The sequence below is a fragment of the Hypanus sabinus genome, chromosome 21 (assembly GCF_030144855.1).
Source record: "Hypanus sabinus isolate sHypSab1 chromosome 21, sHypSab1.hap1, whole genome shotgun sequence".
Taxonomy (NCBI): Eukaryota; Metazoa; Chordata; class Chondrichthyes; order Myliobatiformes; family Dasyatidae; genus Hypanus; species Hypanus sabinus.
Genome location: NC_082726.1, coordinates 36,147,503 through 36,165,093, shown reverse-complemented (window position 1 = coordinate 36,165,093; position 17,591 = coordinate 36,147,503). Strand labels below are relative to the sequence as shown.

The 17,591-nt window shown below is 42.8% G+C and overlaps 1 protein-coding gene across 1 annotated transcript; it reads left to right on the top strand.

The window, feature by feature from the left end:
* Positions 1–2,991: 2,991 nt before the first annotated feature.
* Positions 2,992–17,246, top strand: LOC132378949 (placenta-specific protein 9-like). The gene is made up of 4 exons (XM_059946334.1): positions 2,992–3,208; positions 11,789–11,868; positions 14,710–14,824; positions 17,083–17,246. Exons 1-4 carry the CDS (start codon positions 3,151–3,153, stop codon positions 17,091–17,093), a joined length of 264 nt encoding a protein of 87 aa, XP_059802317.1. The 5' UTR covers positions 2,992–3,150; the 3' UTR covers positions 17,094–17,246.
* Positions 17,247–17,591: the final 345 nt, after the last annotated feature.

Genomic DNA, 17,591 nt, shown 5'->3' with positions numbered 1-17,591 from the left:
GGATCAAAAGATGATATAACTGGGAATGCTGGTGTGGCTGTTCGTGTGCCTGAATTACAGGTAGCAATAAAGAAACATCTTTCTAACCATTTATCAGTATACACAGCAGAATTTGTTGCCATGGCTTACAGTGGGTGGAGGAAATTTGTTCAGATTCTTTTTTGGCTTTGATTAGTTTTTAAATACTGTAGGTGATTCTAGCAGTAGGTCAGATTTACTGATGGAAGCTCATCAAACTTTATTTTATATTCAAAGTATTGGTTTACATGTCCTTTTCTTACGGGTCCCTGCACATAGAGATGCTGTAGGAAATGAGAGTTGATTGTTTGGCCGAAAAGACCGTTAAAAGTTCAACTGTGGATATAGACCTTCCACTTAGCAAATCAGAAGCTAAGGGGTTGGTGGGGTTAAGAATTAGGGGATTTTGACAAAACTCGTGGAATAATGGGCACAAGGGGATTCACCTTTACAGGATACATAAAACTGTTGGGTTGATGGGAGAAGTGGGTAAACAAGAAGGGAAGGAATTATATTGACTTGACTTAGAATTGAGCATATTCTGCTTAATTATCCCTTGTACCTTGTTGGAAAACATCACTCTGGGGTGTGTAGGTTTTGTCATCGTTATGAAAAGTTGGACAAGTTCTTTTACAATATGAAGCATATAAGGTTGAAAGAAAAAAATGCATGCTGCATTACTATTGTTGGGGTGTTGATAGTTTTCATTTAAAAACTTTACTAACTTATGGAAGTGACTTTAATTTAATTCACAATATTGTATTTCATTATTTACAATCTATAGGGCTTTTTGGGGTATTTTTTTTTATTGATAAAGACCATAAGACATAGGAGTAGAATTAGGCCATCTGGCCCATTGAGCCTGCTCCACCATTCAATCGAGGCTGATCATTTTTTCTGTCTCCTTCTCAACCCCAGTTCTTGGCTGTCTCTGCATAATCTTTGATGCCATGTTCAATCAAGAACCTATCAATCTCTGCCTTAAATACACCCAATGACCTGGCCTCCACAGCTGTATGTGGCAACAGATTCCACAAATTCATCACTCTTTGGCTAAAGAAATTTCTCTACATCTCTGTTTTTTAAAGGTTCCCCTCTATCCTGGGGCTGTGCCCTCTTGTCCTAGACTCTCCCACCATGGGAAACATCCTTTCCACATCTACTCTGTTTAGGTCTTTCAACATTTGAAAGGTTTCAATGAGATCGCCCCTCATCCTTCTGAATTCCAGCGAATACAGACCCAGAGCCATCAAACGTTCCTTTCATTCCTGGAATCATCCTAGTGAACCTCCTTTGGACCCTCTCCAATGCCAGCACATCTTTTCACAGATGAGGGGCCCAAAACTGTTCACAATACTCAAGGTGAGGCCTCGCCAGTGCCTTATAAAGCCTCAGCATCACATCCTTGCTCTTGAAATGAGCAAGGATTTCAATGAGCAAGATCTAGACCTCTTGAACGTTAACATTGCATTTGCCTTCCTCACCATCGACTCAGCCTTCAAATTAATCTTCAAGGTGTTCTGCACAAGGACCCCCAAGATCCTTTGCATCTCAGATTTTTGGATTTTTTTCCTCATTTAGAAAATAGTCCTCACATTTATTTCTTCTACCGAAGTGCATATTTATTGTCGTCTGTAGTTCTTCCTATAGATGCTGCCTGGCCTGCTGCATTCCACCAGCATTTTGTGTGCGTTGCTTGAATTTCCAGCATCTGCAGATTTCCTCGTGTTTGCGTGATCCAAACGCTGACCCCTGTGGAACACTATATTGGCAGCCAACCAGAAAAGGATCCTTTTATTCCCATTTGCTGCCTCCTACCAATCAGCTAATGCTGTAAAACTGCTAGGGGTTTATTTCCCACTTCCCTACACCACACACCAGCCCAGCTGGTAGCAGTAATGCACCTTTAAGTTGGACTGCCAATTGCCATTAAAAGTCAGAAGAAAGAGAAGAAATGCCTTAGTGGGGGGTCATTGTGTCGGAGAGGATGAACTACATTGTGGTGTCGCTCAGTTTCTCCCCCAAGGCTCTGATTCTGATGTTTAACCTCTTCCTGGGGATCCTGCCATTCCTCCGTCACTGGTTCCGCTCCTTCGTGAGTGCACCGTGGCAACCTCAGCTTCTGGAATGATCCTGAGTACATCCAATTCCAGCTCCATTTTCTTGACCCAGTCTACCAGGAGCTGCACCTGCATGTACTTCACACCAGGAGGGACTACAAGGTTCCCTGACTTCCAACATGCTGCAGGAGGAGCATTCTACTGCTCCAACTTACCATTCTGCTGACATTAAACCTTTCTTATCTATGTGCCTGTGCAAATATCTTTTAAGTGTTGTTATGGTAACTAACTCACCTCTTCATCTGACAGCTCATTCCTGATAATGCACCGCCTTCTGTGCGAGGTTACCCCTTGAGTGCCTTTAAAATCTCTCCCCTCTCTCACCTAAAATCTATGCTCTCTAGTTTTTTATCCCCTCTGCCAGGAGTGGAGGCAGGGGAGGGGAGGAGGTAGGAAGACGAGCAAATGTAACGTGTTTGTTCGTAGTGCCTGAACGTGCCCAGGAGAATGGAGAAACGTCCCAGGTGTTTCTGGGGCATTGCTGAAGTTCGTCTTTCCGTCTCTATACGCGCCTTCGACAGTGCAGCACTCCCCTAATACTTCCAGTGCAAATTTCATATTAGGAACAACTCAATTGAAAATATTCTTTTAATCTCCCAATTCCGATCTCAAGATTCTATGGCATTCCTCGGGCAAAAATATTTCCAATCTTCCTGGGCTGAGGTTGCCAAGAGAGACGCTCTAATTCATCACAAGCAGCGCCGTTGGATTGGCGAGTTCCCTCGAGTGTAAAATGAACATATTCATTACCAAACACTGAGTTATTATCAGAAGTTTCCAGTCCTGTTACAATCAAAATAAAACCCGAGGAGTGAATAAAGTCATAGAGGGAGTGGTTAGTGACTTGCACCACCAGAGCTCGCAATTTGAAAGGAAGGGCGCAGTTTGGAGCAGGAATCTAGAAAATATTCAGTATAAATCTCTCTCTCTCTTTTCCTGCCAGCTCTGTTCTCCGGGATTCTGGAGCAAGTGACAGGTCTTCGGAACCCTAAATCGCCGTTAACGTCACAAAATGCGCGCCGTGTGGGCTCTAGCTGGGATATTGCTGATGTTTGGACGGACGCGGGCCGGTAGGTGTGCCGCCGAGGATTCTCTGGGTGTTTCGGAGTTTTCCGTCGTTTATTTATTCCAATTTTGGCGAGGAGGTATTTTAGGTGAAGAAAATTAAATATAAATGTTAGCGAGAGCCTAATGCACTCAGGACGAAGAGGAGGAGAAGAAAGGGAATTCTGAGACTGGCAAGGTGCAGGGAACTCGGAACACAGAGGGGAATCCAGCTGGAAGAGGGAAAAGAAATCCCAAGGGGGGGGGGGGGGAGGAAGAAGACCTATGGAGAGGGGAATGAGACTGGGGAAGGGAGGGCAAAGATAATTAACCGCCTCACACTCTCTCCCAATCATCTAACCTCACTGTTTCTGGGGTGACTGATGGTTAACAGAGATTCGCCAATTTAATGAGAGGTAGGTTCCAGGTCTCTTAAACCGTTGAGTTCAGAACTGCCCAGGACAAAAATAGAGTCCTGTGACTGGACTGAACATTGTGCTGGTTTCTCTGCCGCACCTTCTGGTGGCGAAAGTCAATTACTTTAATTCCTACTTCTGGGATTATTTTTCAACGTTTAACGCTGATTGTAAAATCGCCCACAATTTTTAAATTATCATTTCATTGCAATACATATCCATTATTTTCTACCACTAGGACGTTCGTAACGCCGTGTTGCATCTTTTTTCATAACGTTAATATATGTTCCTTGAGTTTGTTATAGCCGGGGTGGTAATGGGGACAAGCTCCCAATGAAGTGAGCCTCAGATAGATTCTGACAATTAAGTCCAGCTCCTGGCTTTCACGTGTAGCCTAGCTACCAAGCCTGGCAGAACCGTTCGACTGAGAGAAGGGGCAAAAACGGGTTTCTGGCGCCCTAAAGCCAGTCGTTTCGGGCAGATGGGGCTTGTCAGGAGATAATCTAGGAGAATGAAACCTCTGACCTCAAACCTCCGCTGCCTAGCGGCTGGAACAACTCATGGGAAAGGCTTCGGGGGTAAACCTCGAGGGAAAAATCCGAAGCTGGAGTCCCTAATGCAATCCGACGGTGAGCTCAATGCTGACCAGCAACTCCTACGACGCTGCTGGTACCAAACGGTATCGGTCTCTGCCGTTCCTTTACGTTCATCAGATGCGGGGGTGCTTTGTTACATGGGCAACAGCTCGCTCTCCATATTGTGCTTGCATATCTAGACAGCTGGGACACAACATTCATAGCCAACTCTCACTAACGGAGGCAATCATCTCAATAGAAAGCACATTTTATAGTCAATCAGATACGCGTGCAAATGATCATCACGCGTGCCAGCTCGGCTATTTGTATTTTGAGGACGCCTATCCTGATCTGGTGGATACTGTAATCCACTGCTTTTAGTTGCCTTTCCCACCTCCTTGGTTTGACTTTGACGAACAGAGCCCTCTGGCGTTAAACCTGATGAACAGTTTTGAAGCTCGTCACCCTGTTTTCCAGTAAATTATCCCAAATCTGGAGACATCGCAGGGGTGTCTGCATACTTAGTTCATTGGTCGGCATGGTCGTGATGGGCCGAAAAGCCACTTTCACAGCTTTAACACTCTATGACTCGATGACAAAGCCATTGCTTCATCACAGACTCTTGTTTGCCTTGTTTAAAATCTTGCAACATGAAAACAGTCCTTTCAGCCCAACTTAACCATGCTGAGCGAGATGCCTATTAAAGCTACTTCTATTTGCTTATCTTTGGCCCATATCCTACTAAACCTTTCCCATCCATGTTCCTGTCCAAGTGACTTTTGAATGTTGCTATTGTACCTGCCTCAACCACATCCTCTGGTAGCTTGTTCACATACAGACCACCCTCTGTGTGAACAAGTTCGCTGAAAGAAAAATGCATCAGTTAGTTGTTGGAAAGCTGAATAAAAATTAAAAAAAACACCCTCAGGAATTAAGTCAGCATCTAAACAAATAATGATCCTTCATCAGACATTTCCTAAGCATGTCCAAAAGTAGTTTGTTAAGTTCACTCCTTGTCCAGTGATTTACCCAAGGACTGCCCAAAAACTAAGCAGTGGCCGAAAGGGATAAAAAGATCTTTAAAAAATCAGGGAATAACATGAATGTGTTTCTTTTTAGTTGCTTTGCTAAGTAATTGTCAGCATAGTTTCCACTTCCAACAGTCCAACTCTTTTCTAAATGTTCCTTCCCCATTTTGGAATATAGTCTTTCTTTATTGGGGCCCATGAACATCCTCATTCACCCATCAATATAAGAATAGAGACCTCAGGCAAAGACTCCTCCATTCAGATCCACATAGAAATCATATTCTTTCCATCACAATAAATACTTTCCACCTTGACCCAAAACCAGATCCTCCTGTCAGAAGCGGAGAAAAGTATAAAACCACTTGCTAAATCGGGGGATTAGAAAGATCAAGGAATTCCTTTCTGACCCATTTCAGATGTCCAGAACCAAACTAGATCCTTAAATTTCATGAAGGAGTTTAGTGCAGCTAATCATCCAAGATTATTAGGGAATCTCCTGGAATTAAATATCCAGTAAATCCTGAGAGCAAATGCAGAAGTGAGTACTCTCACAGTCAATGGCAAATCTCAAATTGCTGGTTGCATTTGCCCTGAATTGTGAGATGGGGGCAGGCTAGATGTTGTAAAAGAAATTCAGAGTTAAAGGATGGTCCTCTTCACAATCTGAAAATCACACCATGAAGCCAATATCTAATTCAGAATCAGGATTATTATCACTGTCTGCATTTACAGCATTACATCTACAGCATGCTACCACCCACACTAGACCCTCTACAATTCGCTTAGCAACACAGCCGATCAACAGACGATGCAAAAACCACTGCTCTACATACTGTCCTTACACATCTGGAGAAGAAGGATGCTTATGTGAGAATGCTGTTCTAGGACTACAGTTCAGCATTCAACATCATAATTCTCTCCAGACTTGACAAGAAGCTCAGAGAGCTTGGCCTTAACCCTGCCTTGTGCACCTGGATCCTGGACTTCCTGTCAGATCACTGGCAGGTAGTAAGAGTGGGCTCCCTCACCTCTGCCTCTCTGACCCTCAACACAGGTGCCCCTCAGGGCCATGTACTAAGCCCCCTCCTTTACTCTCTGTATACCCATGACGGTGTTACCACCCACTTCTCCAATCACTAATTAAATTTGCTGACAGTACTACATTGATTGGCCTTATCTCAAATAATAACAAGGCAGCCTACAGAGATGTCATCACCCTGATACAGTGGTGTCAAGAAAATAATCTCTCCCCCAATGTCACAAAAAACAAAGGAGCTGGTTGTCGACTACAGGAGGAATGGAGACATCAATGGATCTGGGATTGAGAGGGTGAACAGCTTTAAATTCCTCGGCATACACATCACTGAGAATCACACATGGTCTGTACATACTGGCTGTGTCATGAAAAAAGCACAACTGCACCTCCTTCACCTCAGATGGTCGAAGAAGTTTGGTGTGAGTCCCCAGATCCTAAGAACTTTTTACAGGGGCACAATTGAGAGCATCCTGACTGGCTTCATCACTGCCTGATATGGGAACTGCATCTCCCTCAATGGCGGGACTCTGCAGAGAGTGGTGCGGACAGCCCAGCGCATCTGTAGATGTGAACTTCCCACTATTCAGGACATTTACAGAGACAAGTGTGTAAAAAGGGCCTGAAGGATCATTGGGGACCTGAGTCACCCCAACCACAAACTGTTCCAGCTGCTACCATCCGGGAAACAGTACTGCAGTATTAAAGCCAGGACCAACAGGCTCTGGGACAGCTTCTTCCACCAGGCCATCAGACTGATTAATTCTTGTTGATACAATTGTATTTCTATGCTATATTGACTGTTGTACATACTATTTATTACAAATTACTGTAAATTGCACATTGCACATTTAGACACAGATGTAATGTAAAGATGTTTATTCATGTATGTGAAGGATGTAAGAAGTAAAGTCAATTCAATTCATTTCAATGCCTTACTATTGTCTGCCTGTTATGCTGCTGACATTTTGGGCATCAGAGGAGGTCCTCCATCTTGGTTGCTGCTCAAGGCTTCCTTCATTGTGTCAGTAGTTTCCTCTCAGTCATGCAAGTCCTGGGTGGAGACCCAGGAATACCATCACACTCAGATGTAGAAGGATTCTTCATTGCTGTTTCTGTATCGATTTTGTTTTACCCGTCATGGTTGTTAGCTCCGAGCTGAATCCCTGAACCTAAAGAATTGGTGGACCACTCTTCATCAGTCCTCTACCCCTTCACCTGTCCCATAAGATGTAGAACTTGTTGATTTGCAACAACATTTTGTTGCAGTGTGGCCCATGTGCTATTTTACAGTGTCCTTCTCTACGATTTGGGGCAACTTCAAGTTGAATGAAAGCCTGAGGTTCTACAGTGATCTGCCTGCCATCTGCCCTTCTGGCCTCAACATTTCTTGGATTTCAGGACCGTGCTGCATAGATGTGGAAGTCGATGCTTCTCTCTGTCACTCTGTAGTGAGGCTCACATTGAGCCTAGTGGTGGAGCACTGAGAGGTTGAGGAGAGGGTAAAGATGCACACATGCAGTGACCCCATTCATTTGGGCTGAGTTGCTCAGCCTGTGGACGGAGGTAATTCAGGCAAGTGCTTGAGTCATTTCACCTTATTTCAAAGGGTCATAGAGTGCCAGAGAGATATAAAACACTAAACAGGCTTACAGCCCACCAAGTCCACATCAACCATCAAACACTCACTTACACTCGTCCAACTTTCATCCCATTTTCAATTCTCCCCCACCAGCTCCAATCTGTTTGCTCACCTACAGAACAGTGATCAATTAACCTTCAAACCCATTTAGAAACATAGAAAACCTACAGCACAATACAGGCCCTTCAGCCTGTGCTGAACATGTCCTTACCTTAGAACTACCTAGACTTACCCAGACCCCTCTATTTTTTCTAAGCTCCATGTACCTATCTAGGAGACTCTTAAAAGACCCTATCATTTCCGCCTTCACCACCACCGCTGGCAGCCCATTCCACACAGTTACCACTCTGCGTAAAAAACTTACCCCTGACATCTCCTCTTTACCTACTTCCATGCACATTAAAACTATGCCCTTTCAGCCCTGGGGAAAAAAGCGTCTGACCATCCACACGATCAATGCCACTCATTATCTTGTACACCTCTGTCAGGTCACCTCTCATCCTCTGTTGCTCCGAGGAGAAAAGGCTGAGTTCACTCAACTTACTCTCATAAGGCATGCTCCCAAATCCAGACAACATCCTTGTAAATTTCCTCTGCACCCTTTCTATGGTTTTCACATCCATTTGTCATTTGAATCTGTGCAGAGAGAATAAGCAAACTGCACAAAGACAACACCCGAGGTCAGGATTGAACCCGTCGTTTCTGGTGCTAAAAATACTATTATGAAATATTTTATCAAAATATTTCTGAAAAGTCAGATGCAGAACATCAACCTCATATTCAATTTAACCATGTGTAGGTCTTGAAGGTTTCTCTATATCCCATATAATCATCCAAAATAGGGTGTTTGGTAGATTGTTTCTTAACATATATTGAACCTAAACATACTAATGCTAAATGTTTGCAAAGTTGCAGTAGCCTTGTACTCAGCAGAAAAGTCACAGTCAGGAACCTGATTTGCTGCTGGAAATGGTTTATTCATTCTATATGGATGATTTGTTCCCTTGGTGATCTGCAGGAAACACTGTAGAGCTGCAGCACCACCCCACTCGTCATTTTTGAACTAACACATTATGATAAAAGCATGTCCCTACTGGTGATAGCTCCATTGATCAGAAACATTACCTCTGTTTCAGCCCATAGACACTGCTCAACCCACTGAGTATTTCCAGTTTTCTTCTGCGTTTACTTCAGATTTCCAGTACCTGCAAAATGTTACTTGTGTGATTTACTGAGAGTTTGGTGATTGGTGATGCAGTAAACAAGGTAGTTTCACCCTTTATAAGATGGTGTATAAGATGATGAGAGGCATTGATCATGTGGATAGTCAGAGGCTTTTTTCCAGGGCTGGAATGGTTAACACAAAGGGGCATCGTTTTAAGGTGCTTGGAAGTAGGTACAAGGGAGATGTCAGAGTTGTGGGTGCATAGAATGCACTGCCAGCAAAGGTAGAGGCAGATACAATAAGGTCTTTTAAGAGACTCCTAGATAGATACATGGAGCTTAGGAAAATAGAGGGTTAAGCACTTGGGAAATTCTAGGCAGTTTCTGGACTAGTTACATAGTTGGCACAACATTGTGGGCCAAAGGGCCTATAATGTGCTGTAGATTTTCTATGTTTCTATGCTCTATGTTCTTTAATGATGCCGATTTTAGATGGCGCTGGTGAATCTCAGTGACTTCTGGCTGGTGACTAACAAAACAAGGAGAACAACTAAAGACTTTGTTAATGACTCTTTTTCTGGCAAATGATCATCATAAGCGAAAGTCTATAACTTTCCTTTGGACTTGGAGGCAGTTCGATGCAGCCAAACCAAGGCAAGGCAGTGGGCCTATTGCCGAGAGCGAGGAAGACCTGAGGTTCGATTTATATAAGTGCCAGGCTGAATCGGAAAAGTCAGGTACAGGCCAAATTGAGGAGGCAGGGTCCAGGCCAGAGAATGTATCAAAGTGACTGAACCCAATATTTATTTACTGTTTATTTTTTATTTTTTGAGAAGCAGCATAGAATAGGCCCTTCGAGCCACACTGCCCAACGATCCCCCAATTTAATCCCAGCCTAATCACAGGGCAATTTACAATGACCAATTAACCTACCAACCGGTACGTCTTTGGACTGTGGGAGGAAACTGTAGCACCCGGAGGAAACCCACATGGTCATGGGGAGAACTTATAAACTCCTTACCGACAGCAGCAGGAATTGAACCTGGGTTGCCTGAACTGTAAAGCATTGCGCTAACCAGTACACTACTGTTAGATGATCATTTAAGTGGCGGGCTGAGAAGGAGGGGTGGGGTACAGGCTGAATCGAGGTGGCGGGGTTCAGGCCCCAGAGTGTTTTGAAGTGGCTGACCCAGAAGTTTGCATAACAATTTAGCTGGACCAGATTGAAAAGGACATGGTGTCAGGGCCTGAGGTGAGGGATGGGCTGGTTCAGCTTGCAGCTCAGCTCTGCACTGAACTAAGGGCCTGTCAATGGACTCTCTGTTGAATGGTGGAGCACACTCGATGGGCTGAATGGCCTAATTCTGTTCATATGTCTTATGGTTTTACAGACCAGTACTGAATGCTATTTGCTTGTGTTTATTGTTAACATGATTTGTTTTGTATCTCTGCACATTGGGTGTTTGGCAGTCTTATAGTTTTATGTGGGTTTCTTTCCTTTGCAGCTGCCTGTAAGGAGATGAATCCAAGATTGTATAATGTACACATACTCTGATAATAAATGTACTTTGAACTTTAGCAACTTTTTTCCTTGAGATACATCTGTAAGGCCCTCGTGATGCACTGAGAGATGACTGGATTGTTCATCATAGGCTTTTCACATTTCTGTGTACTTCAGTCCAGTTACATATTCATGAATTTGACACAAATTTATCAAATGGTTTGGTTCTTAATCAGTCTGTGATGAATTTTGCTTCTCTTCCTCTTTGATTCTAAATGCCAACAAATATTGTGTCCAGATTATTTAAAATACCATAATTTTCTCAATTCGGATCTAAAGTTCCATAAGGTCTGGGGACCTTTTATCGAGTACTTTCATAACCTTCCTCTTGACTAGGGTTTTTTTTTCTTTTCGGTCCCTTGCTTTCAGCTCCTTTTTTTCTGGTAGAAGGCATTATTATCCTCTGTTGCTGAGTGTATTGGGAGCTGGGAGTTTGGCTGTCCTGATTTATACTCTCTATATTGTGTTGTGGTTGGTCTGGAGTTGCTGTTGTTTTTTCTTGTGTTGTGGGGCTTGGGGAGGACACTAAGCTTACTTGTCTTTAATTTAGGTGCTTTTTTTTTGTTAAATTCTCTTCCTTTGTAGCATATTGTTATTGTATGCTTAATTTTGCACTGTTTTAATGTTCCTCAATGGAATTTGGGGTTTTTAATTTGTAAAATGTTTTGAAAAACTAATAATTTTTAAATAAATAAATAAAATATCATTCTTTTTAATTTTTATTTCTTTAATAATATAATTACTAATTCCTGCTGATAAGGCAATGATATAAGGATGATTCCGTTTCCCTTGCTATAGATGAGGCGGATCCCTGTTGGGAGAGCAGGATGATGAAACTGAAATAAATATTTAACTCTTTGTTACTACAGAAGACCAGCTCTTATGTTGGGAAATGCAATGTTGTTACAATGCATATTGCAACCAGCATTGTACATGTAGGGCTTACAACTTAACTGACAGCTTGCATTAATGCAAGAGTTGGATTGAGTTTACTGAGTTTCAGAATGACTACACAATGGATTCATGAAGTACAGTGTTGGCTTGTAGCTATAATGAATTTAAAATGGCTCCTTTTTACATAAAGATATTTTAGTTGCATCAAATGTGTGCAGGGGACAGAGTGAGTGTCAGAAGGAGAACGAATGGAAAGAGAAGACTCACTAATTCACTGACTTTACTTGTTCTAGTGCTAGACCTTCAGCAAGATGTCACAAATTGGTGTGAATATGACAAGGTACTCCATGCACGGTTGGATGTTGTAGAAAAGGTAAGCAAGACTATTCCCTTTCAGCTTATCACCTATGGTTATGATAAAGTTATTTATAATGGATGATTAGTTGGGATCTACAGTGAACAAATGGGCCACACCCGCTGCATGGAAAAATTAGAAATATGACAGATATTCATGGAGTATGGGACAAGGAGAGTGGGGAGAGGAGTCGGGAGGTTCACAGTGCTATCAAATGGCATTTACTAATTAATACCCATTCTCAGTTTGAACTTTGAACAATAAATTCAGTACCAGAGTTCAGAAGTTGGGATAATCATTGATAATTGCACAGTGATCAATTCCATAACTCCTTAGATAACTATGCAACCCATGCTTGTACACAGTTACACGTGGACCATATTAAGCCATGGACTGATAACTGGAATGCAACATTTGTACCACACAAGTGTTAGATAATGCACGTCAACAAGATAGAATCTGACCATCTACCTTTTACATTAGGGATCGCTGTTGTCAGGATTCCATGTCAATACACTAGATTGGGGGTTATCACTGACCAGCAACTTATCAGGTTCATCCATGTAAACGGTTACTTAGAGCAGGTTAGAAACTGACTAACTTGTGGCAAGTAACTCACCTCTTGGGTCCCTAAAAGACTTTTCTACCAAGCACGTCAGGACATGATGGAATACTCTCCTGGATGAGTGCAGCTCCAATACTGCTTAAGAACCTCAACACCATCTACCACATTCCACATTCTGAATACTCCCTCCAGAATGGTGCACCTCACCTACAGTGTATCTGCTACAGAAAGCACTGCAACAACTTCCAAAGACTTTCTTGACAGAAAACCTCTAGAATGTAGGAGAACAGTAGGCACACAAGTACACAGCAACTAGAGCCACGCCCCCGCCACCCATAAGTCATAGATAAGGAAATGTCAAGCAGTTTGTTCCCTCTATCTTCATTAATAAGGAATGGACAATAAATACAGGCCATGTATTCCTCACCATCCCAGAGAATGGGGTGATTGGACTGGGGTGTCCCAATTGCCGTCTCTGAAGGGAGAAGGTTTGGGAAGATGTGTTTCTTTGGCAGCATCTTCTGCTGAGATGTTAGCAGGTGAACCATTGAAATGGGAAGTTGAAGATGAGGGCAAGAGGGGACTGCAATTAATTCTGGGAGGGAGGGAAATGGTTGACAGCTGAAGTGCAGGAAAAGGAATGGACTAGGACAGACATATTCAAAGCACTAATGTGGCAATATCAGAGCAGGAACATTGGAGATTAGGAAATAGGGTGAATGGAATGGAATTGTACAGGAGGTGAATTGGATAGATCAGCAGTCAAAGGAGCTGCAAGAGCTCATAAATCCATAGACTATCTTGGCCAGGAAATTATCCCTCGAAGTGCAATGTTGCTGAACATCAGGGAAGACCCAGAGATGGACCAAGTGACCATGAGAGGAGGTGAAATTTGGAAATAGCGGGAGGGGGGAAGGGTGTGTGGAGAAGAAGCAAACAGTAGCACAATGTTTCGGGTGCCTCTGTTCTCCTTTGATTCCATGCTCTTTCTCCAAACGAGAGGTGGCATTATGGGAAACCAGATGATCCCAGCTATTCTGGCCTTTTCTGCTTTCAATGCTGGCTCTGGAATCTTGCTATGTACAGATTTCCTGCTGCATTTCCAAAATCATACCACTGACCCTATGTCAAAACTATTTCTTTGAGTGGCAAACAAAAGACACAATCAGTGGTCACTTTATTAAATACAATTGTACACCTGCTCATTAATGCAAGTATCCAGTCAGCCAATTATATGGCAAAAACTTGATGTATGCAGACATGGTCAAGAGGTTCAGTTGTCGTTCAGACCAAATATGAGAATAGGGAAGAAACGTGATCTAAGTGACTTTGACCATGGAATAATTGTTGATACCAGGTGAGATAATTTGATTATCTCAGAAACTGATGATCTCCTGGGATTTTCATACACACAGTCTCTAGACTTTACAGAGAATTGTGTGAAAAACAGAAGACAACCAGAGCGGCAGTTCTGTGGGTGAAAACACCTTGTTAATGAGAGAGGTCAGAAGCCAGACTGATTCAAGCTGACTGGAAAATGATAGTAAAGTTTCCACACATTGCAACAGTGGCATACAGAAGAGTATCTCTGAATGTATAACACGTTGAACCTTGAAGCAGATGGGTTACGGTTTCAGAAGACCACGACATACACTCAGTGGCCACTTTATTAAGTAGAAGAAGCACTGAAGTGGCTACTGACTGTATAAAAGAAGATTAAAAAAATAAACTAAACTAAACCCAAGTCTGGTCCAATACTCAGTAAGGGTGTGCTTGACTTCAAGGCATCCTTACTCACCACCTTGCTGATCAAGAATCTGTTATCCTCCTGCCTTAGGGATGGCTCAGTGACATCACTGGTCAAGTCGCCTCAAAACTCCAGTGACCTAGGTTCGATTCTAACCTCCAGTGCTGTCTGTGTGGGGAAACCTCCTGGGCCAACTTGGGTACATGCAGTTATTCCAGTTTCCTCCCACATCCCCCCCCCCCCAAAAGATATGCAGTTCAGCAAGTTAATTGAATACCTTAAAGAAATACCTCTACTTACTGTGTGGATGAAGGAGACAAAAACAAATATCACCTTGCTCTGAAATGGATGGCCCTTTCTTTTTAAAGAGAGGAGATTAGATCTTGGTTCTCCATCAATTACCATCCTCCACGTCCACTCATCAAATTTCTCAAGACCTTGTCACTTGAGAATGTAACAGGCACTCTATAAATCCAAACACTTACTTTTACTCACCATGGTGCATGAGTTGTGATTAACTCTTTCTTACTTTCCTCTCTTCCCACAGAATATCGAACAAACAGTGACTCACTTGGAGGCAGAAGTGTCTGATCTGCTCAAGATCATCGAAACTTCCGACATTTCTCTTGAGTTAGGGTCTCCAACCATTAACATTTTTGAAGGTGGCATGTGAATTTATGGATTATTTTTCTTTCCTCTGGAAAACTTTGTGCCCATTGAAGTGAGACTGGTTCATACTGTGTGTCCGTTTCAGTCACCCCATGCTAGATATTGGGTGGGGGGGAGGGGAAGCAGAATCTCGAAATCTGAGACAAAATTGGGATGTACTGGAAACACTCAGCAGGTCAGACGGCACCTGTGGGGAAAGAAACAATGTTTAAGATCGATGACCCTTCAATAAATGAGAAAACAAATGTGTTCAAGTTGCAAGCTGTGTGTTAGAATGAATGTGAGGAGGCAGGGGAAGTTTGTGATAGGTTGTGTGTATATACGCATACACACACACACTTACCCTTAAACAATCAAAGGCACCCATTTGACTTTACAACACCCCAGGCACATGGAGTAATTGAGTAATGCAGCACAGAAACAAACCCTGTGGCCTATCTGATCCATACTGACCACAGCATCCTCCCTGCTAGTTCCAAGTTGCCACTTTTGACCCATTACCCTCTAAGACCTTCCTCTCCAGGTACCTATCCAAATGCCTCTTGAATGCTGCAATTGTACTCATCTTGAGCACTTCCTCTGGCAGCTCATTCCAGGTAAGTACTACCCTCAGTGCAAAGAGGTTGCCTCTCATGGGTTTCCTTTAAATGTCCTCCCTCTTATCTTGTATCTCTGTGCTCCCTCAGTTTTGATTCCACGACTCTTGGACCTTTTTCATACCCTCATGATTTAATGATCTTCTAAGAGTTCACCCCTCATTTTCCTAAATTCCAAGGAATAAAGATTGAGTGTGTCCAACTATAACTCAGACTCTCTAGCTTAGTCTACATACCTGCTCATTAACTCGCACTAACAATTGGGGACTGTACAATAACCCCTTCGTAATTTCTAAATTTGCAGAAGGTTATAGTTCTGTAAGAAATGCAGTTGAAGAGAGAGAAAATAAATTGAAAGAGTCTGTCTGAGGAGGGAAAGTGAAGAGGTGAATGCCTGAAGTTGTTAACTTCAATCTTGGATTCCAGTGGCTGTAGAGCTGAAGGGCCATTCCTTGAGCCTGTATTTTGTATCATTGGAGAGATGTAGGAGATTGAAGATTCAGGGAGGGAGATGGTATAGAATTAAAGTGATAGATGAAGCTCAGGGTCACTCTTGAGAACCGAACAGAGCTGCTCAATCAGAGTGGGCACCAAACTGCACTTGGCTTCTCAGCGAGGGGACTGAACGCAGGGCACCTAAGGGTTGCAGACAGGAAGGACATCGGGGTGGGTGGTACCAGTCTATATCGGCACCACCAGGCTTAAGCAACGCCTACTTAGAGGTGTGTGCGTGTAAATGTGCGTATCTGTGGCTATGCACTGGTAAGTGTGGTAACTGCAGGTATGAATAGGTAAATCTGTGTGGCTCTAGGTATAATAAAATTTATGCATCTGCGGGTGTGTACAAGTAAATGTATTCCTGTGGGTGTATACAGGAAAAGTATGTGATTAAAACTGTGTATAAGCAGGTATGTATTGCTGCAGGTGTGTACAGGTAATTGTGTGTGTGTGTGTGTGTGTGTGTGTGTGTGTGTGTGTGTGTGTGTGTGTGTGTGTGACCTCATTTCAGTACATCTACACATGTACATGTATGTTCCTGTGTGCCAGATGACCAAGTGTGTGCACGTGCATGCAAGTGCTGCAAATGGTTTTGGATGGGTTCATTGTCTGAAGGTACAGTATATACAGGTGTATATGTGAACCTGTGGATCTATACAGGTAAATGTGTATGTTGATGAGTCTTTGAAAGTAGTTGTTCATGGAAGTAGTAAGTGTATGGACACATATACACAGCTACATTCAGGAAAGTTACCTGCAAGCTCTGCACATGTGTGTCCGCGTATAAGTCCATGTGCAGATGTGCAAGTCTGTAGAACAAAGCTAAGGAGAAAATTAGTTTGGGATAAATGCACAAGATGCTGGAGGAAATGGAGGCATGAGAATAGTTTTGTGTGATGCTTGAGGCTCCACCACCTGCAGTCTCTTGTGTCTGTATCAATGAGTGAGCCCAAATGCTCACTCATTCAACCAAACCTCTTTCATGCATAACTTTTCATCATATATTTGTTCACAATTAAATGGCTTGTGAAATCCCACTCTTGTCTTGCTTAGAGTGGTTCTGGGGAACAACTGTAAGGACACAAGTCAGCAATAGGAAGTTAAGAAGGAAGCAAATTGGGGAACAAGTCTCTGTTTAACTCTCTTTATCTCCGTAGGTTTGGTTTGAACAGCACGATGCCTTTCTTCATAATGAAAAAATCTACTTTGAACCAAAAATTTAATCATACCACAGAAATACTGTATCAGCCATTACCCACAAATATGTCAAGGAAAATTCTCACAAATGTATTCTAACAATGAGCTTTTTATAAATTGCATTGTTCCTTGTATCAATGGATGCTTTGCTTTGTGAAACACACCCACGGGGCTATATTTTTAAATGATTGGGACATTGTTAACATGTTAACAAGACACCACCGTATCTGCACATGGTACATATTTGAGTACTGCACATTATAGGCCCTTCAGCCCATGATGGAAGTACTGACCTTTTAACCCACTCCAAGATCAATCTAACCCTTCCCTCCCACGTTAATCTCCATTTTTCTTTCATCCATGTGCTGCCCATCTAAGAGTCTTTAAATGTTCCTTATCTATCTGCCTCGACCACCAGCCTGGCAGTACATTCCATGCACCTCCCACTCGCTGTGTAAAAAAAAGAGCT

What these genes read in the sequence shown, in the direction of transcription:
- LOC132378949 (XM_059946334.1), top strand. Translation starts at nt 3,151, where the DNA reads ATGCGCGCCGTGTGGGCTCTAGCTGGGATATTGCTGATGTTTGGACGG. An exon ending in GTTTGGACGGACGCGGGCCG is followed by an intron (nt 3,209 to 11,788) that starts GTAGGTGTGCCG and finishes TACTTGTTCTAG; the next exon opens with TGCTAGACCTTCAGCAAGAT. An exon ending in GGTTGGATGTTGTAGAAAAG is followed by an intron (nt 11,869 to 14,709) that starts GTAAGCAAGACT and finishes CTCTTCCCACAG; the next exon opens with AATATCGAACAAACAGTGAC.